This window comes from Acipenser ruthenus, chromosome 29, assembly GCF_902713425.1.
Source record: "Acipenser ruthenus chromosome 29, fAciRut3.2 maternal haplotype, whole genome shotgun sequence".
Taxonomy (NCBI): domain Eukaryota; kingdom Metazoa; phylum Chordata; class Actinopteri; order Acipenseriformes; family Acipenseridae; genus Acipenser; species Acipenser ruthenus.
In genome coordinates, this window is record NC_081217.1 from 21944365 (window position 1) to 21966031 (window position 21667).

At 47.7% G+C, this 21667-nt stretch overlaps 2 protein-coding genes across 3 annotated transcripts; both read right to left on the bottom strand.

The window, feature by feature from the left end:
- Nucleotides 1-1897: 1897 nt before the first annotated feature.
- LOC117964514 (protein shisa-4-like) lies at nucleotides 1898-5751 on the bottom strand. 2 transcript variants are annotated; one of them, XM_059003567.1, is made up of 5 exons: nucleotides 5330-5751; nucleotides 4332-4509; nucleotides 3759-3892; nucleotides 3317-3511; nucleotides 1898-2648 (listed from the first exon to the last, which is right to left on the bottom strand). In XM_059003567.1, exons 1-5 carry the CDS (start codon nucleotides 5409-5411, stop codon nucleotides 2608-2610), a joined length of 630 nt encoding a protein of 209 aa, XP_058859550.1. In that variant the 5' UTR covers nucleotides 5412-5751; the 3' UTR covers nucleotides 1898-2607. The 2 variants fall into 2 exon arrangements, with proteins under 2 accessions (XP_058859550.1, XP_058859551.1); XM_059003568.1 differs by lacking the exon at nucleotides 5330-5751 and adding an exon at nucleotides 4906-5127.
- Nucleotides 5752-8086: 2335 nt separating this feature from the next.
- Nucleotides 8087-21431, bottom strand: LOC131702046 (importin-9-like). The gene is made up of 24 exons (XM_059003569.1): nucleotides 21183-21431; nucleotides 19468-19529; nucleotides 19272-19358; nucleotides 18852-19053; nucleotides 18368-18456; nucleotides 17753-17839; nucleotides 17264-17383; nucleotides 16770-16870; nucleotides 16377-16435; nucleotides 15819-15970; nucleotides 15239-15337; nucleotides 14998-15104; nucleotides 14227-14366; nucleotides 13865-14024; nucleotides 13463-13689; nucleotides 13011-13159; nucleotides 12408-12536; nucleotides 11871-12146; nucleotides 11110-11276; nucleotides 10897-11030; nucleotides 10261-10380; nucleotides 9423-9536; nucleotides 9017-9093; nucleotides 8087-8322 (listed from the first exon to the last, which is right to left on the bottom strand). The coding sequence occupies exons 1-24, from the start codon at nucleotides 21346-21348 to the stop codon at nucleotides 8212-8214; spliced, it is 3135 nt and encodes a 1044-aa protein (XP_058859552.1). The 5' UTR covers nucleotides 21349-21431; the 3' UTR covers nucleotides 8087-8211.
- Between the last annotated feature and the right edge of the window lie 236 nt (nucleotides 21432-21667).

Below are 21667 nucleotides of genomic sequence, written 5' to 3' on the forward strand. Positions count from 1 at the left end.
TTGCTCGGCCTATCAAAGCAGACTGAAATCTGAGGACATTCTTCAGAATCCTGAGGAGCTGCATGCCCAAATTTAGTGCCGAAACATTTATCCTTTTAAAGGCAATCGAAGGAAGAAGGGAGCGAGATGCAGGGAGAGCTCTAGAAATGTAGAAGCTGAAACTGCCTGTTTTCATTACAGAAATGATGCGTTCATGAGGTTCATGTAAGCAAAGCAGGGCTGGGATAGACTGCGCACTTGGCTAGCAATCACACTGGCAATTTGCAAGACGCCTCCTTACTGCAATGCTTTATTACCTGTCCTTGAGGACCCCTGATGATCTAAGCTTGTGTCTCAGCATGAAACCAAATACTTGTTTTCCTGTGAACATCCATGACTTACTGACAGCCTCTGACACAGTGTGTAGCTGCAGTGAGGGCTCTAGACTGAATCACCACACACAAATACAAAAAGGACACGGGGCACCAAGTGGGGAATTTAGTCTACAAGCGCCGGCCAAAAATACATGATTTACTGTGGAAGCTGTTTCAACCTCCAATGGACTTGCATAGCGTATATTTGCAGGATTGTAGTTCCACTTGCGCAATTCTGCTCATTTTCACTTCCTTACATCCATCTTAATGTGAACGCCATCCTTAAACAATATCATCTGTTATGCATATGTCCCAATACTTATTGGAGGGAAGTGTACAGTATTGTTTGAGCCATGCAAGATATGCATGTGGACATCTAGTGGCTGACACGTGTAAGAACACCTACAGCTCGAAAAAAAGAAATGTTCCTGGTGCGACACAGTATTGCAAAGATACAATGACATCATCTCTACTGCCCTGAACACTTGCTTGGAAATACAGCCTGCAAGTACTGTAAATTATTACAATTTAAAATAACAGAAACAATACCATTTTTGCTCAGGAGCCTGTTTTAAAAACACACACACACAAAAAGGAGAAATATTGTTTGTTGAGATAAAATAGATTTAATAAAGGGTGGCATTAAACCTAAGTGGACATTCTAAATTGGGAAGGGGGGGGGGTGCGACCACTGAAACACATATATACATGGATTTTTTTTTTTGATTTTTTTTTTAAGAGAATTATTTACTAAAATTGCATTTTTTTCTTCTTTTTTTGATATCACTATCCATCGTGTTATTTTATACAATCAATCAAACAACAGAAGCAACTGGAGATGAAGGCTTGCACCTCTACTGGGAGCTCTGCAGCCATTATGAGCTGCCATTGAGTCAAACAATTAAAACAAAACAATGAAGTCTGTGTTAAGGTGCTTTAACTATGCGTTCAAGAGCTCTTCTCAGGTCTAGATGCAGCCATAGAGTTTACAGAGCTACTTCAGAAAGCAGTGCTTGCAATACACAGCTGTGCCACTAGATGCCGCTGTTTAATACAAAAGACACCGACTAATAATTAAAAAAGCCACACCAACACATTCAGCACAGACAGAGACTAGACTTGTTGAAACAGTTCAATAAAACATTCCCAAATGCTGTGCATGCCAACACATAAATGAAACAGGCTTCAGATGCTCAACGCGGTCTGACATCACCTCCAGCACATGCTGCGGTCAAATGGCACAAGCAGTCAAGTGCGGTAAACAGCAATGAGGGAATTAGTGTAAACAATAAGAAAAAAAAAACAACATCCCTACACATCTCCACAAGCAAGCACGGCATCTCCAGACATCCAGTGCAAAACCAAACGGACAGGGGCTGTGATGCTTGAGTTTCACCCTTGCACTGGTCAGATTCTGTATCAGAAGCACAGGCTACTCTTCGTTCAAGGTGTTTGTGTTTCTTCACCAGTAACCCTACAGGCTCAGCTGGAGAAGGTTCACGCTCTTCCTCGGAGGATTCGGATACTGAAGTTTAGTTTCTACAGCTGCGGTCGGCCTGCTTTCCATTAGGACAGCAGCTTGGTGCAGAATACAGTTCAGTTTGGACTCTCGGGGTTACAGCGGATATTAAAAACTCTTCTGCTGTCTTACATTGTTAACAATTTGATAAGAAATCCAATACGTCTCTATTTATTAATGGTGTAGGGGAGTCTTCTAGGTAGATGGAAAGGGTTTTTTATAAAACACAGGTTATTCTCTTACCAGCGTGTCATTCCAGTTATTTGGTTTCCAATTCTGTCTTGTTTTGGTATTTCATCACATTGTCCATGAGGCCTCGTTTGCTTTTTATTTATTTATTTATTTTATTTTTTTTAAACATGGTCTTCAGCAGCCAGGCTTGTGGCTCTGAATCTTGCTTAGCTTAAACTTTATTTAAAAAAAAATTGCAAAACAAAACTACAAGAATGCCAGGGTTCGGGTAAAGAGAATGCTTTTGTATCCCCTTTCCATTCTACCTTTTTAAAGAGAGGTCTTTTACACCTAATCAAACTCCACGCTTCCCTTAGTTTAAACACTTACTCGGATGTGCCATCCCTTCTGACTCCTCGCACCAGCCATGCTCAGGACAAACACAAAGAAATGCTGCAGTGTACAGAGTGCATGCACTACGTTAGCCAGTGTTACAGAAGCATATACAGAGGTGCTGAAAGCACTGGAGACCCTCCACTCTCCTTCTCCTGCGTGGGCTGTGCTTCAGAGTCCGCTGTACTGTGGGGGAGGGTAGGGAGGGGGGGCTGTCATGAAAGAGACACAGGATTAGTTTTGTTTGCACTGCAAAACACACCGAGTAACAGACGACAATCCCTGTTATTAGAAAAGGATCTTAAAAATACTAAGAGAGCGTGACCTGCTTAAAGCAGGGAGTTTCATTTCCTAAACATTGTATTGGGAGATCAGAAAGGCCGTGGTGAAACCCTCTATTGGGGTGCGGTGACTTCTTTAGAACATAGCACAGCATTGTGTATGAGACAGGGGTTCTGTGCAATACATCCTTCTGTAGAAACGCCAAAAAGGAATTCTGCAGAGATAATCGTCCCCTCTTCAAATACAGCAGGGATGGAAAATAAGACTCCCATTGCACAGCACTTTGATCCGTTCCTGATTTTAATAAGACCTCAGCTTGTTACCTAGACACACTGGGGCAAATCAGGCTCGTAGTAAAACCTGTGATGGGTGAAACCGCTATGCAACAGGAGTCTAATTTCCATCCCTGATACAGGCAGTTTGACCCCTTCGTTTGGTCATACCTACCTTTCTGTACAGGTACTATTAATTTGCAGCACAAAATCACACAGGCATCTCCGAACATTATTCACGTGGACTGGTGCTTGTTGCATTGACAAGCACAGTCCCTCTCTCTCCGTGCAGTGTGTGATGCCAGCCCTTCATGCCCGTCTCTCACCTGCCACTCCGTATCCGTATCCCTGGTCTGCAGGCGGGTAGGGTGCAGGGGGCGCAGCAGAGGGGTAGTGAGGGGGCATGGTGGCGGGGTGGTAGTGCTGTGCTCCCGGGTATGGATCACCAGGACCTCCCGCGGGTTTGCCCTGGGCTGGGTATGTGAAGTCCCTCGGGTAACTGGTCATCTGGATATGCTGACCTGTGCCAGAACAAAACATCTACTGTAACCTTTCAAACCAATCACTTCAAATACTTCACGAAGAAGTCACTGACAGAGTGGAAAGAAACATACTGCTTGAATAAATTAGCTACAACGTTTCTGCTTCTTCATTGCCAGGTAGACTGGTGCTGCTGTGTCAGTCTGAACGTTTCAACTTGAAAAGCTTAAACAAACCGCACGAAGCTCATGCCAAGTACAGCGTGGAGCTCTGCTGGCAGCACAGTACCTTGGTGAGGCGTTCTCATTTGCTGCCAGCGCTGGTACAGGTAGCAGCAGGAACACATGAAGCAGCAGACCAGCGTGGAGATGATCACCATGAAGAGCAGGATGGACGAGGCGATGCCAGCGATGGTGGTGGGGCTGGGAGGAGAGGAACACAAGTATCAGGAAACACGAACCCACAAACAGAACGACGGCCAGCCGACCCCCACGGCGCTCAGATCCACGGGCCGCGTCTCGATTCAGACTTCGCACCCCGGAACCCGACACCTACAGTGATATAAAACCAAGACCCCTGACTGCACCCCATGCGGCCGTGCCTTTACCAGCTGAGCAAGCTTCTGATTTATCATGGAAGTACACAACGCTGCACCTCAGAGCTGCTGTGCAGAGCGCAACGCTAATATGCTTCCCCACTTCACTTCCTTCCTTCCTTTCAGCGGCAGCTTGATCAAGGCAGATGCAGCAATAGAGAATTCCACGGAGCCTACAGTGCGTAACGGGATATTAAAACAGAAACGTTAGGAAAACGCAGCCAATATTAAACCTCCCTTGAACGGGACGGGCAGCGCTGCGTTACCTGAACTGAAACAGCATGCAGTGTTTCTGCTGCTTCTCTGTGATCATCTGGAAGGGGTCCAGGCAGCAGTGTCGTCGATGGCAGTTTCCACAGCAGAAGGAGACCAGAGGGCAGTCGAAGCCATTGTGCCAGGTGCCGTTCTTATCCACATGCCACAGGCAGTCCTCCTCAGCGGACACTGCAAAACAGCAATGCAACTTGCTACAATGATGTTTTTTGGTATCCCCCCAGGAACGTTTTTTAATACAAAGCCCTGCAACAGAATGCACACCAACAAACAATTAAAAAATAGCGCACTTTGTTGTAGTCTCAATATAGCAAACCTACAGGAATGCGTGGCGCTAAAGTGTCTGGTTTTGTTTAAAATCGGCAACTAAATATTTGTTTTAAACATGCATGGTTTTCCATTGCACATAAGACAGCACTTAACAGACTCGCAGCCTGAGACTTCAAACAGTGAGTGTTGATGAGACTGTAGCTGGAAGCAGTCGCAAATGAAATCTCTCACTGCCACTCTTCAGTATCACTGGCCGATTGGCTCGGATGAAACCACAGGAATTGCTAAAAAATGTACCCCTTGGTGTGTCAAATCAGAAATCCTCCGAACTGACGTTTTGAAAAAAAAAAAACGTTCTGAGCATCCTACAAAATGAATGACGTCATGGACAAACAAATGCATGCCGTCAATAAACCGTGACGTTTAAGCAAAGCACGGGGCTAATGAAAGAGGTCAGGTCGTTGTATCTTCATTTTAAACCAGAGTCGAAATGCAAGTACAACTGCAATGAACCAATAATGAAAACGCCTGTTTTAATTCCCTGAAGAGATCCGCAGCAGCCACTCTGCGTTTTGATTAGCGTGGTTCTGCAAATTACCACATTAATTAACTTAATTAGAAATCGCATTATCAGCCCTGCTACACCGTTATCTCACCAATTAATTCACCCACCATTGCTTCTAGCCCGATGCCTGTTAAACGATCGCATGAAAATACTTACCCTGACAAGCAGACAGAGCTGTGACTAGCAGCGACCATACGAGCCCGTCAACACGAGACATCTTTGTAGTATAAAAATACATCTAAACCAGTAAACGTCCCGGCGCCCGGCTCCCTTGAAAGGACCTGATAAAATAGAAATTCACTCAACGCTCTCGGTAGCCTTCAGCTCGTCCCTCAATAGAAGCAGCAGAGCAGCTAACATGTGATCTACTTGTGAACCAAAAACACTGACGCCAAGAGAGCAAGCGTCGCCTGGTCACAGAGATACTGGCAGGGTTGTAAGACTGACACCCACGCTCCGGGTATGTGTCGTGTCACTGCAGTAATCATATTCCCGGAGAGCACACTAATGCAACGCCATTTATTACCTGATGAGTAATATATATGTATGTATGTATGTATGTGAAAACAGGTGCACTCTCAATATGCTACAATGCGCAGTGCATTTCACACAAATGTTTCACTACGGGAGTAATGGCGTTGCAATGTTTTCTTTAAAATTACAGACAGTATTTTTTTAGGATTTCAAAAGCATGAATAATACTAAACACGGATAAACGTGGCCACAACCCTGCCCTGAACAATAGATATTGCATAAGCATTTCTTTCTTTGTTTGTTAACGCATACTTTAGTACTTACAAGGCAACAATGAACTAGTCCTAAAACAGCCAGGAGATTCATTCTGTGGTTTATATTTCAATGACAGCCGAACAATATTGCCTAAGAACAATGGTATTTCAAATTCTATTTATTGAACTGGATATTTCATTTGCAGCAACATACATAACCATTTGACATCAAATGCTCCATTTAGATTTTTAATTTCAAAACACGTGTAATGCTTCGTTTCAGAGTTGTGCAATATGGGTACAGTGTATAATATAGATTGTGATATGGTCAGTGCTTCTTACAGACGGTACTGTTTCTCTATAGACCCTCCGATCTCCCCCAGCTGAAGGGATGCGTCATTATGAACCAACACTCCTAGTCACGTGGTGTACACGTCACTGTTTCTCCCACACCGATATGATTGTGTAATAGAACACCCTGCCATAGATGTGATGCAGTCATCTGAAGCGTCTGTGGCTTCTATCTATCAATATATCCCCCCCCCCCACACACACACACACACACACACACACACACACACACACACACACACACACACAGTTTGTTCACATTCCCACTTACACGTCCAGACCTGAAGGTTTTGAAAGCTTGCGATTTGTAATCTTCAAAAAATCGATTAATAATAAGAAAACAATTTCTTTTTTTCATTAATTTCTCTTTATTTTCCCCTCAAAAAAAAAAAAAAAAAAAAAAGACGGGGAACAAAAAGCAAAACAGGTGTCAGGTGACACCACACACTGCATTATGGATGTGATCATTTCAGAACCGCTCACTTCTCTTCAGATTTCATCATCAACGTCCTAAAAATGACACAGCAGAAGACTAACGGGGGCTTCATGTTCTGTCAAGCCGGTCCCCTCGTTGACACAACTGGGGGGGCCTGACTCCCAAACTGACCTCCCGATAACACAGAGAGAAGTGCCAACCTAGGGGGGGAAGGAATGCTGTAGTCTTAACGCGCAAAACTACAATTCCCAGAGTGCTCAGCAACTTCCTGTATGAGCGTGAGCACCAGACAGTGCTTTATATTATACAGCAGGAATTCACCCACAATGCAGCCACTTATCACAGCCCAGCTACACGCCTGTCATTTTAATTTTAACAGCCCATGTGTCTAATCTATGATCACACAGGACACAACTATGCAAGTAGTGTTTTGGGGCTAGGTCATGATATAAAAGTTGTGATCCCGACACACGGGCTGGAAAGCGCCACTTGGTTTGGCGTGCGGATGGCGATAGTATCCAGGATGTTTCCATCGTGCCGCAGTTCATAAGTGGCACTCCAGTCGAACTGAAAAACAAGCTTCCCAGAATGAATTTGGAAAGGCATGACCGTGCTGGAAGGGTTTAGCCTCTCCTAAATCGGACTGAATTACTTCTGTCTAGGACAGTTGTGCTCAGGGTAGGACATCGAAGGATGCCATCCGTCTCACAACCGAGGGGAAATGTAGGGTAGGATTGACGAGTCTGGAAAGAAACTACCTTGGCAATAACTAGGCTGAGAAGTTCAGATTCTCATTGATCTAGCCTGTGATCGTGTACATCCGCTATGCACCCCAATTAAAAACCCAATGCTAAAAGGAGACGGGCTATACAAAATGCAGCAATGGAGGCAACGTCCCTACAAGGTCTACAGAAGCTGGGTGAACGCACACAACCTCAACGCTCTGTTCGCCAAGGCAATCTGGGAGCTGTCTCTATTTCTTTCCAGGATTTTGCAGACGGTGGTTGTTCGTAGTTTAAAAAGAGGTTTACAAAAGGTCCACAGATGAGGGCTAAACATCCTACACAGAGAGAGGTCCGTTTGGTCTTGACAGGTTTCCAAGTTAGATGACCTCATAAACCATGCTGCTGATTCCCCCCCCCCCCCCCCTCCCCCAGGCTTCCCTATGCGTTGCACATGGCATTGCCCATTTGCGTTAAAAGACTTTAGAGACCTCTTTCAGAGACAGCTTTTTAAATTCTCCTCCAGAAGAAACAGACTGTCAAATCCCCCCCCCCCCCCCACCCCTCCAAAAAAATATCACCAGACCCCCGTACCCCCTCCCTCGTTTCTAACAGCGCCGGTCCTCGTGAGGTCTTCCCTTACAGTCCTAAAAAATAAAATAAGGATGCTTTTATAAAAAAAAGAAGCTGGTGTTCTCTCGCGACAAACATGCTTGAGCACGGAGGAGGCCGGTCTGTGACGGATGGAGAAGGCGCCACAGTGAAACGTTCGGACAGGACGCAGGGGAAAGGGGCTGCTCTTTAGATGCCGATGGTTTGGAGGATTTTCCTCTCCGCTTCGTTCAAGTGGCCAGAGAACACGCTGCAGCAGGGCTGCTGTGCAAACTGCCGGAGGAAATCAGTCAGGTAGGCCTGGGAAAGGAAAGCAAGGGTAATGAGGCTGCGTTTTCACTACAGAGCTGCAACGGCTCACCGTTTATTATTAATATTATTATTATTCATTTATTAATTTGGCAGACGCCTTTATCAAAGCCGACTTACACCGGTGTTACAGAGCAGCACAGGGTTACAATGCAAGATTAATATTCAAATGCAGTGCAGTCTACAGTAAGTGCAAATAATACTACTCAAATACAATATGAAACGTGATTGCAAATCAATGACATAGCGGTACTGCAATCATGCATTAGCTTGAGGAAACCCTATTACTTTTAGTTCATTTGTGTAAAAAAAATTCTATTTTCAAGAATTGAATGCTACAGAAATCCATCTGCATTCTCTTCTTGGCTGAGATTCTGATGTGTGTGTGTGTGTGTGTGTGTGCCAGTGTGTGGGTAACATATCTCTGTACAGAACAGACACAGAAGTGCTTCAGGTCATCCTCAGATTCTTAGTTTAAATATTGGTGCTTAAAACGCTACACTGAATAAAATGTGCTAAATAAGGTCTTTCATTACAATTGGACACGCAGTTCCCTAGATGTGATTTTGACATGCAGATGTACAGACAGCTTCCACACAGCTGGATAAACGCTGATATAATGCGTGATATTCATGTAGTGTATTCAGCTTTCTAGTGCGATAGGAGTGTCTGGGTAGCAATTTACCTGCATATCGATCTGATAAATTGGATCTTTAAGTGCGTCTGGGTCTTCCTCTTCATCATCTTCATAGTAATCTTCATCTGGCATAGCAATACATTAAACAATCAAACATGAAATCATTCGGAGAGAGACAAGTGTTTCAGTGAAGATTTTAAATACATTGCGTGTGTGTGCGGTAGAGTTGAGGCAGGAGACGGAACTAAAAATAACTAATAAAAATCACTAACTGGCAATTGCTTTTTTTAAGCTCAGTTGAACATAGCAATATAAAAATAAAGCTGTGTGAGAAATTAATCTTCATACCGGGATCGCAGTTTTATCATGCGTCTGGGTTCTGTCAACAAATCTGAACGCTCATGTGCTTATATTCACAGTAATACGGTAGCTCTCGCAGAGGCCGGTTCCTTACCGTATTTATTGGAAGAGAGGAGGTCTGACAGCAGCTGCCCCGCCAGTCCATCATCATCCTCCTCATCATCATCTTCCTCATCGTGATCCTGGTCTTCCCACATGTCATTGGACTCTGCAGCCAAGCAGAGAGGGGGAAAAAAGCTTCCCTCAGTCAGCAACATGTGCTTACAATACCCTCCGTGTCTGCCAAGGCCTTCACACCAAAACAGGACCGGCAGGATTCACTGTGCATCAAAGAACCGCGATCCTTTCTTTCCGTGACATATCGCAATACCGGCATGTGTTTGTATTGTGATACAACTGCTTATTGTAGATCACCAAGTGGTTACTGAATGAAGAGCAAAGTGTGTTTCATTGCTGGTGTGAAGGATACGCGTTCCATTGAATTCTTGTCTTTTTAACAAAACAGCCCATCATTAAATGGTATTATTCTGTATCATACAGATCTTTCAATACATTGCATTGCACCCTGCATAGCGGGACATCGGGGTACCGTTACACCCCAAGTGATCTGCACCTTTGTAATGGAAAACAAACGAATCAAACTCCAAAAATGCAAGTAACTACCCAGACAAAACTTCAAGATACTGTAAATGACTTCAACACGCATGCAAAAGACTGGAAAAGACTGAACGAATGCTAGAGATGGAAACTCCCATTGCATCCAGTCTGACCCATTCCTGGTTGAGTTTAATAAAACACACCCGAGCTTGTTACCTACACACCGTGGCTAATCAAGCTCTTGGTAAAACCTGGAACGGGTGACACTGCAATGCAATAGGAGTCTTACTTCCTCCCCTGTGTTGTGGTTCAGGTGTCGGGTCGGGCTTGCCTACCTTGACTCCAGTCTCCGGCTGCTGTCCTGGACGAGTTGGCCTCCACCACAGAGGAGAGCTCGTTGATAATCAGCTTGAAGATCTTCACCAGCAGGGGAATGCTGGTCCAGCGCTCGGGATCTGACAGCGCAAGGACGGGAGAAAACCAGTAAGCAACACCCAACCGGAGAGAAGATCATGCCCTTCTACTGGGCAGCACAGTCCGGACAAGAACGGGATCACCAACCGGAAACACAATCACAAGAATCAGAATACTCCCATTAACTGGGAATATTGAGACTACATAAAATGAAGACTAACTATATTAAATCGCCAATGCATTAATCAATTCCTATGTAATATGCAACACAGGCTGGATCAGCGATGTACCTAGAGAACAGCTGGGTACAGGGGATGCATACTGACAGCGATGCCAGTAAGGCACACCTGATCCACTAGATGGCGCTGGCTCTGGCTCTTAAACCGAAACAGATACTGATCTGGCATGCGTTGCAGATCGTCCGTGGGTAAAGAGAATCTGGCAGGTGCTGCTCATAGAAACAAATGCGAATTCAAAATATAGGAAATCTGAATGACCGGAAACGTAATAAAAAACGGGCAAGACGGTACTAAAAACCATTTCCAAACAAATCTTACTCTTGGCCGTTTTTGACCTGGTGCGGATCCCTTCGTTGGGGTTGAAGATCTCATCTCCCTTCACCAGGATCTCCTGCAGCCGCTTGTCGTTCGTGTTGATGCCGTGCTGCAGCAGCTTGCAGAGGGCCACAGTGCTGAGGGAGGAGGAGGAGAGACCGGGTCAGACACTCCCTGCGCTGCTCACAACACTAACACAGCTCAGCTCTACTCTACCTGACTTTTCCCTCGTATTGCCCATAGAAGAGGTGCTGTCTGTTCATCCACTCCGACATGACGAACTCCAGGGCTGGCTTCCCTGTGGGGCCGGGCAGACTGCACAGGAACTCAAGCAGGGGCTCCACCTGAGAGTGCACCAGGTGAGCAAACACCATGATCAGGGACTGGAGAGAGAGCAAGAGCGAGAGGGAGAGAGAGCGAGCAAGAGAGAGGGAGAGGGAGAGAGCAAGAGGGAGCGAGAGAGAGAGTGACACATCGGCACACTGCAGCTCCAAAACACACACTTCATCAACTTCAGTAACGTTAAGCTTGGCCTCTTTTTATCATTCCCTCTGTTTTCAATCTGCTGTGCGCAGCGCTCCAGATAAGGTTTTGGGTCACCGAGTAATTTAGACACTATGTGAGCAAAATGTATTTTGGGGGAGTAAAATGACCACAAAGTCACGAGTCCTTTCAGTAACTACAGTACATACTTTAATGCTAACTTATGGGGGTATGCATTAGCTTCAGCCTTACGTTTGAACTGTAATTTGACTTAACTCCTGAACAAAAACTATATGTCTTCCTCCTCCCCACTTTTCCCATGTTTATTTCAACAGTGTCAAAAGCAGAGTAAGTCAGATGGCAATGTAGCCCCAGAGCGCTCTGCAAGCAGTCACCCGCCCCTACAGACTCACTCAGCCAATAAAAAACACAGCCACACGTTTCAGAACATTCCCGCGACGGCAGTGACCACGTGTGAAGAGTGCGGGACACACCTGCATGACGCTGAGCGTCTCTGCCTGCTGCATCTTGCTGAGGACGGCTCGGAGGATCTGGTCCAGGTTGTCTCCCAGCTGCGTGCCCGCCCTGGCGATGAGCGTGGAGACCAGCCTGCCCACGAAGGTGGCCGTGAACTCGGAGGTGCGCGGGTCCAGCAGCTGGCTCACCACCTGCATCACGTACCAGAGCCCGCTGTGGCCCTGCTCGTCGTGCCACAGGCCCACCTGCTCCAGAGCCACGGAGACATAGGCTCTGAGACACTCTCCGCCGTTCTGAGAAAGAAAGGCTTACTGATCAAACGCAGACAACTAAGCAATCCCAGTGCACCTCACCCAGCATGTGTGTAACACTTCTACCAGTACAGACACACAGCCTCTCTCACTAAAGCAGAATCAATTTCAGGCGGGGGTCCTCAGTCACGTCATGGGGGGACGGGACCTTGAGCCAAGGGGAGTCTGGGGACCCCTGCATTACTTTACCACAGGGTGGTTGAGAGCGTGTGTGATCGTGGCTCGGCTGCCCTGGTGCTCTACCTGCATGGTGGCGTGGTCATCGGTGCGCAGGGTGCACTGAGCCACCACAGGGAAGGCCTGGCAGACCAGCAGCTCCGACAGGGGGGGCTTGGTGTTCCGCACCACTGTGGTCAGGATATCGATCGCGGTCTGCAAACAACACATCGTGTCAGAACAGTCTGAACCTTCCAGCACCGAGCAACGTTACTGCAGGACCTCCCTAGGAGAATTCTAAATGTTTCACTGTCTTCTGCTGCTCAAATAAACAGCTACTGTTGTTGATAGAGATCTATATTCGTACTAGTTAGTTGTGGTTAGCAATAGCGGTAAAGATATAGAGCTAGTTAGTAATATAGTTCACTGGTCTGGTTTTTATTTCCTATACTGCTAGAGCAGTCTGCAAACAGGAGTCAGTGAGACTTTACAGCTTGTCCTGACAGTAAATAAAACTAAGAGAGTTCTTGTAAAGGCAACAGTAATGAAGTTCTCCCGCTCTACTCCCTGTTTTTATAACACCACCCATTGAAAACCTACAAAACGAGATGAAGCTTATTGTAGAAGGGGATTGGCTAGCGATGCAGCCCCCCCCCCCCCCCTGCCCAGGGAGCTCGCCCCCATACTCACGGAGCACAGTCCGGAGGGGATCTTGTCTGACGGAGCCTGCATGATGCTGACCAGCGTTGGGATGAGTCTCATCTGCATGGGACCCTGGCAGGCTTCAATCTGAGCCAACTCCTTGAAGATATCCTGGGCCAGCGAGGCCACCACAGGGTCTACCAGAGAGAAACAGCGCAGAACCATTAACAAACCAGGGCAGAAACCACTACCCCACACGCAGGATTCAATGCACGCTGTGGGAATACGCGGTCACTGCAACCGCAGTGCAGCGGCCAAAGAAAACTCCAGCACACACTGTCAGAACCGCACTGCTGAAGTGAGTAAATGACTCATCTCAGCATTTGTTATCGGTCTAAAATAAAACTAGGGAGGGGGTGATGCTCGGGAAATAGTGCTTTAATAAGAGACAGACAGACAGACAGAGACAGACAGACAGGCAGGCAGGCAGGCCCCCTCACCGTTACTGTACTTCAGGAAGATGGCGATGGTGAGGGGGCAGATCTTGTTCTCTGCACTGGAGGTGAAGGCAGGGTCCACAGTGCACACGATGCACAGGGTCTCCATGACCAGAGTGAGCACCTCCGAGCTGAACTGGGCGGCCAGCTGGATCAGCCCGTCCAGGATACTGGGCAGGAAGGGCTGCAGGACTTGAGTGCACTCGGAGATCTTGAGCTGGTCACAGTACCTAAGGGGAGGCAGGCAGACAGGCGAGAGAGCGTTACCACTGAGACTGCACAATCTCACACATGCATCCCTCGTAAGCTGAACCCTTTCCTCTAGAAATCTCTTAAAAGTGTGAACACACAGCCGATGTGCGTGTCAGGGAGTTTGCTCGCTGCTGCTCCTCCTTGCTCACTCACCCCCAGATCGCCCTCACAGCGGAGATCCTGACAGAGGGAGACTGGCTCTCGTGCATCCCGCTGACCGTGGCCTGGAGAAACTGCTGGATGAGCTCCGGAGACATGGCTGCAGTGAAGCGACTGGCCGCCCACAGAGCCCGGCCCAGGAGAAAGGGAGACACTGCCATGGAGAGAGCATCCTCGTTAGTGACTGGACTGCACTATCACCCTGAACAAACAGAGACACCTCACACACACACACACACACACTGGGGCTGGTCAGGAGCGAGACAAATAATCATTATAAACCACGTTTCAGAGGCTCGCAGGAAGAGTATCCATGCTTGACCCTTGATGGAATAGGGGGGGATGCTGGGACTGACCGGAGAGATTGAGGTCAGCCAGGACGACGCTGGTCAGGAAGCCATGCATGTCAAACTGGATGCGTCCCGTCTTCACATTCTCAGTGATGATGCTCTTCACTGAGCCCAGAGCCAGCATGCAGGCTTCATGTATCTTCCACCTGCAGCAACAGCACCAACACACAGGTCAACACTGGAGTCTGCACTCTTAAGAGGGGCGACACCAAGGGCTCCTTCCACTAAGCAGCTCTAGATATCAGCCTGCTAGACCCAATTCACAGCCATGAAGAAAATAACACATTCTCCCTTTAAATCATGCACAGTGCATCTCTACTAAACTTTATCCTTCCGTCTTAAACTGTTTTTTGAAACCGCTAAAGGTAAGTTTGCTAGCAGTGCGTTGTGAAACCGGCCCCTGGAGCAGACACTCTTACCAGGCTGAAAACGCTCCTTCAATTGAGTGAAAGATCCCAGTACAAGTGAAGCGTGGTTGAACACCAGTATAGGTCCCCAACAGTGGGAACTCCAGTAATTCTAGGGGTGTGATGATTGTGTATCGATGAGTCATGCTTTCTTTATGAGGTATGCTAATGCTATGGACATGACAACACTGTGAACAATCTCAGTTGAGTATTCTGGATACATATTTTAATTTAAAAAAAATATATCATTAATTATCATGCAGTACCGGATGTCAGCTTTTGTAAAACCTGAAAATAGAATGCTGAGGAGAGGTCAGAGTGCACAGGAGTCATGTGACTAACTCTCTCGCTCGCTCTCTCTCTCTCTCACCAGTGCTCGCTGCCCGAGTTCTTGGCCTGCTCGGCTTCTTGTAGGTGGCGGGTGGCAGCCGCTGCCAACGCCACAGCGCTCTCATTCTGGAACTCCGTGGAGACGGCCTGGCGCAGGGAGAGACGGACATGCAGTCGTTATTCACACTGAAACCTGGGTCAGGTGCCGGGCAGCGCTAGGACACTGGAACCGGTCTGCACACAAAACACAAGAGAGATTGCAGAGACTGCACTCCTCTTACCAGCAGCAGATCCTGAGCGGAAATCCGAACCGAATAGGAGAAGGTGTCGTCATCCTCGTCTTCGACAAACTGCTGCGGATTGGCAGTCCACACTTTAATCTGCGACAAGGAGGCAAGCGTGAGAGTCAGTGTCTGAGATCGACAACCCGCAGTGACGCAAGACCCTTTAACTGCTTCCTGCCTCGTTTCTTCAGCGCGAACGTTACGTATCGAAGGTGGAAATGAATCCAAACCAGAACCTTCGATATATCCCCTCTCTGTTTAAAACTGCTGTCGCATCGATCAGAATCACTGATTAAGAAATTAACAGAAGATTAACAGTGACAGATGAGAATGCTGAACAGGCAAGTGCATGTCTGCAAATATACCCCATGGTGGTTCCACAGTAAATACTTCACTTGTGCCGGTCCCTGGGAGACAACGTTCCCCTCTCCTAACCCTGGTCTGCTCTGACAGAGTGCCCCCCCAGTTCAGCTGCGGCCCCTGCTCCTCCTCACCTGGTCCTCTGTGATCTGCATGTACAGGATGGCTCTGACAGTGCCCCCCCCCCAGTTCAGCTGTGGCCCCTGCTCCTCCTCACCTGGTCCTCTGTGATCTGCATGTACAGGATGATGTAGTAGATGAGATCCGGGAGAGCCTTCTTCACCGTACTCTTGAATTTCTTGTTCTCCAGTAAGGTGTGCACGAACTCAAAGATGCTGAACACCAGGTTCTCAAAGCCCAGGACTTCACCTGCAGAGCAAGCACAGCGAGGGATCAACCTCCACAAAACACTGGAGCCCTGCGGCTTTACCACCCCTCCCGGGACACTCAGCAAGCACTGGGCATGAAACAGGGCAAACGAATACCAGATTTCAAAGGGTTACCGCAGCAACTGCAGATTTCATCCTTACTCCAGCATACTGGAATATTTCATCTTAATTTCCTTTACAGTCTACAGAGCTGAACAAGTCTGCATGCTCCAAGTGTCTCTACAGATAGTGCTGTACATTGCACATCTCTCATGTTCATATACCTTTATCATGATCACAAAGAACTATGTATTTTACAAGCACTTGTTACATATATTTATAATGAGAGCGCCCACTGGTGTCTGAATCCAGCCCTAGCACATAATAATCTCTTTGCGTTGACTAACCATCAGAGTCTATGGGGTCATCCACCTCTTCAGTGTAATTCACCTCCGTCCGCACATAGGTACAGCCAGGGGGGTCAAGGAGCACAACGGGACCCCAGTCTCCCCAAACCGCTACACCCCGCTTCCTTCTACTTTCCAAACCTCAGCCACTAGAAATCTACGGTGCTTGCCAAAGGGAACATGTTAGTCTGGGCTTGGCACAAACACCAGTTTGCTACCATCGTCTGAAAAAACTACCGAAGAGCAGCTTTGGAACTCCTTGTGGAAGCACCATCTAAACAAAACCGCTACAACGATTGAGAAAAAGAAACCGCATGAAACGGGAAACGTCCCGTTACTTGAATGTGGCTGTGACAGCGGGCTGCTGTCCCTGATACTCTAGTGCAAGGATATAAAGCAGTGCTCTCAGTGAGCGTGTTCCACACTATAGGAAGGATCTGCTGCATGGAGGACACCATGTGCTTGGGGAAATTCTTCACCAGTGCCGTCACCGCCTGCATTGGGAGGGGAAGAGGAGAGCAAGGGTTAGGGCTTGAAACCTGGACCAATCAGAGCATGCGAACCATCCACTGCTTACAGATCTTAGAAGTGCCATGCAACACTAGAGTGTAGTAACCTTCCACCCCCAAAAGACAAAACGATTAGATTAACAGAAACGTACCGACTAAAGCGATTCGTCTTTAAACCCCCCTAATTAAAATATATAGAAACCTACTGTGTAATGGAGACAAGCACATGAATGTGAGGATCACTGTGCTGGGCCCGTCCCACAAGGGTAGGCAACGCTGCCACCCCCAGTGCTCCACCCTAAATCTCCTTAACGAACCTCTTATTCTACCTGTGAACGCTGCACTGCTGCGCTCGAACAGGAGATCGGGTGGGATTACCTTCAGGACTTCCATCTTCAAACCGCTGTCCGAGGAGGGCCCATCTGGCATCTGCAGAGCCTGGACGAAGGCTTCTGTGAACTGCTGGACCACGGGGAAGATGAGTGCCCTGGCGGCCCCCTGCGGAGCGAGGCAAGGCAAGTGAGTCCCCAGCACAGGCTGCTGATCCCACAGCTAGCAGGGCTCACACAAGTAACCTGACACAGGAGCAGCATCATGAACTGAAACACAACCAGGTGTGCAGCTCTGGCCAAAAGCCTTGCATCACCCTGCAGAATTCACCAATACTGCTTCAGGAAGTCGAAATCTTTTTTTTTTTTTTTTAAATGATCCTAAAGTTCTCAGCAATGGAAACCCTTTAATATTAAGCCATGGTTCAACTACAGTCGCAATGATGCTGTAATTGCAATTAATTACATGTGATACCAACTGTGACTGAGCCCACATCACATGAATAAAGCATGAGTGGGAGACTGCCCACAGCATTACCTTCTCCACTTCGTCAATGGCACAGATCAGGTTGGCACAAGTGGTGAAGATCTCGACGGCCCTGGACCGCGTGCGAATGCTGTAGACCTGAGGAACAAGACTGATCTCTTAGCGATTCAAACACACACACACACACACCGGGTCAGATCAGGCTGTGCACTGCAATTACATCCAACCCCCAGTGCCAGCCAGCACAGACGTTTCACAAGGAAACACTACGTGATCCAGCATTTGACTTGCGTTGGTTAAATGTTATTGGATTTCACATACAGCATTCAGTTAGCGGGTTACAGTGCAACAGCATGGAAATGAATGCAAAATCTGCATATAAAATAACTTTGATTAAACGTTGAGTAAAATACTAAGCTGTTCAGGGGTTTATTGATGCTTAAACGTTTACAACCTTAGATTTTAAAAAATTATATATAATATTTATTTTTTCCTCAAGACATTTTCTTTTTTGGTTTCCATTTTCAGCAGTTTTCAATTGAGAGTTCTGACTCGCTTTTTAAAACAAGGTTAAGATCCTAATGTTATTAGTATCGGCACATCTGCCTTATTCCCATCACTGTGATATTAATATTCCAAACCCTCCGTCCTCCCTGGGGCTCCTACCTCTGCCATGGTGAAGATCTTGTACATCTCAGGAAGAATGACTGGAGCTACCAGAGGCATCTGAGTGTCTGTCACCTCCCGGGTAAACTCTGCAAAACACCACAAGAGGGCACTGTGACACACTTCCACTCTCACAATCATAGAATAAACAATTTACACTAAAAAATACACAGTGGTACAGTAGCTCAGGGAGGCTTGGTGAGCTCTCCTCTGAAGAGGGCAGTGATGATGTCACTCATGCACACACACAGTGGTACAGCAGCTCAGGGAGGCTTGGTGAGCTCTCCTCTGAAGAGGGCAGTGATGATGTCACTCATGAACACACACAGTGGTACAGTAGCTCAGGGAGGCTTGGTGAGCTCTCCTCTGAGGGGGGGCAGTGATGATGTCACTCATGCACACACACAGTGGTACAGTAGCTCAGAGAGGCTTGGTGAGCTCTCCTCTGAGGTGATGATGTCGCTCGCGGGGGGAGGGTGTGTACCTGTGAGCACTCTCATGGCTCCGTGCACCGCGTTCACGTCCCCACTGACCAGCATCTCCATGAGCAGGTTGAACAGCCGTGGCCAGGCCTCGGGCCAGTCCCAGTGGGCGATGGCCGAGATGGCGTACGCCACGCTGGAGCGCACCTTGCTGATCGACTCCCGCAGGCCGCTCGGAAGCAGCTCCCGGATGGCTCCTTTAGCCTGCGAGCCAGACAGGACACAAAACAGGAAGGTGAAAGACTGCCTGGTGCGTGCACAGCGCCTGCAAACCGATTCTTATAAACACATGCGAGCATGGATCGGGCTCAGTACTGGATGTATTCGTGCACTACAGAGACATGTTTCCTGCCATCACTTGGAACGAAATCGAACATGGATTTGAAAGCAGAGCCCGTTTCATCCCTCATTCCAGTCCTTACCCTGTCCGTGGTCTCCGGCGGCCTGAATTTCTCAGACTGAGCGCACCAGTGAGTCTCCACATACTGCTTCAGGATCACAGACGCCAGCTGTGGAAACAGAAGCACACATGAACCTCCGAAGGGCTGCAGGCTGCTACCCAGGGAGAGGGCTGCAGGCTGCTACCCGAGGGCTGCGGGCTGCTTCTGTGGGACTCACCTGTCTAATAGCGAGGGCTCCCTGGGGGTTGACCGTCAGCTCCGCCAGGTGCACTCCAAACTCTGAGGGGGGAAAGCAAAGCAGTCAGACCGCAGTCACACTGGTAACCAATACACACACACACACACACTCTCCTTCAGTGAGTCAGAGATGACAGTGCTGCACATCGGAGATCCTCACAGTGAACGGAAATGCAGAACAAGCACGTTCTAGGGAGTTGCTTTTCTTAAAAATCCTTAGCCCAGAATTCATACGCACAGGCCTATATTCCCTTCCTTGTTTATTACAATCCAAAAGGGCCAGCCTGCGCAGCCAGTTTCACTCAAGACAGTTTCCACACCGAAACGCAGAAAGCATTACTTTTCATACAAAACTTGACCCAGGTCACAGCGAGGCAGCCAACCACCACTGAATGGATGCGAGCGCCTGGGATGGGAGCACAGAGCACACCACAGGCTGTGGCTCTACGATGAGCACATGAACGCCACCGACAAACAGCAGGTACTCAGAGACTGTGCCGATCCCCTCCAATGATCCAGTCTCCACTGTGCAGCGCGGGGCTGTGTGTGCGACAGCACTGCGCATCAGACAATGGGAGTGCTGGGTTCAGTGACTGCACAGGCTGTCTGCACTGCATCACAATACAGGACCAGCAAGCCCTAAATCACAATGCACTATAATGATGGAGCCTTAAGCCCTTGGAGCTATACATCAGACACTGGGGCAACGCTAACATTCACAAGCCCCCATTACAATGGAGCGCATGGTCTTAGTAGTAAATTATCAGATTTACCGAGGTCTTTTCAGACCACGTTTTGCACAAGGAAATTCATCTCTCGCTAGATTCCCAACAGCAAATTCAAATAGCATTTTGCACATTTCACAAACGCAGCTGCAATTGGCGAATTTTTAATTCCATGTTTAAAATCCTGTTGCGTGTTTTCTGTACGATTCTCTACTGGTACTTTACAGCGTTGGGTTAGTAGTCATTTAAATAACCCGTTTTTTTTTTTGAGCAGGTTAATCTGTCTCCTTAGACCAGTCTATTCACAGATACCCTCGTTACAAAGTCACTCACAACTGAATAATAAACGGGTTGATTGTTTGAGGGGGTAAAAAGTACTTGATAAGGGATCAAGTTCATGAAATTACAATTTAGGAAACTAGTGTGTTACAGATTACAGGGCTGAAGTTTACAGAAACGGTCCATGATTTTTTTTTATTTATTTTTGGTTGTCACTTGGCGTTTATGCCAAGTGACAACCACGCGAGATCTATCCTTACCTCAGACAGGAGCATCAGCGCCCATGAGATACCACGGCAGATTCCAGCAGTTTTCTTACCTGTCTTTCTATGGATTTATATGTCAAATAAAACTACAAGGACGGCTTGCAATGCAATCCTCTGAACAATTCTCACCAATACCCAAACGGCACGGAAAAATAACGGCATGTCTAACGATGTGTGGACAAAACACACGTCTCGGGTGAGACTAACCCACTCGTTTACAAATCGTTGTGAAAACGCAACAGGGGTCCGGCTTGATTTATTCGACAGCTTGTGACACGGCGTGTCGCATATTACCACGATGAAGTATTTCGCCGAGCCGCTCGGTGTACAGCGAGTGCAATCCCAGCACACTGCCCCCCATCCCGGCCTGTGCTGTGCACCGACACGGCTTTCAATTCACATGGAGTGCGCCTCTCAACACTCACCCTCCGTCACCTCCAGCACTTTAACCTGCTCCTCGGCTGCAGCCCTCAGTTCTTGAACCGGAGACAGGATCGCTGTCAGCGTCTCCATCAGCGCCTCTTTGAGTCCCTGCTGGACCGGGCCAGCAGCAGAAGCAGAGCCGGGACCCGTACCGCTTATGCCCGCCATCTTCAGCCTGAGCGCCTCAGCCGTGCTACACCGGAGCGCGCCAATGCACGGACCGGCGACGAGGCGAGCAAGAGCGCAGACTGCAGCCGTTCATTTTCAACGCTACTGTGGTGCAGCGCCATCTGTAGGCGCGGAGGAGACACGGCAGCGCGGTTATAATCCCCCTAGTCCCTCAAAAACCATACAAATGAGAGACTGTAAACGTTTACACCTATATACATGAAACTGAGATTTTAATAACAGAAATACTGGTACACCAGAGTGTAACCATTAACTTGCTCCCAGCACATATAAGTACTAATGCCACATTCGTTTATAT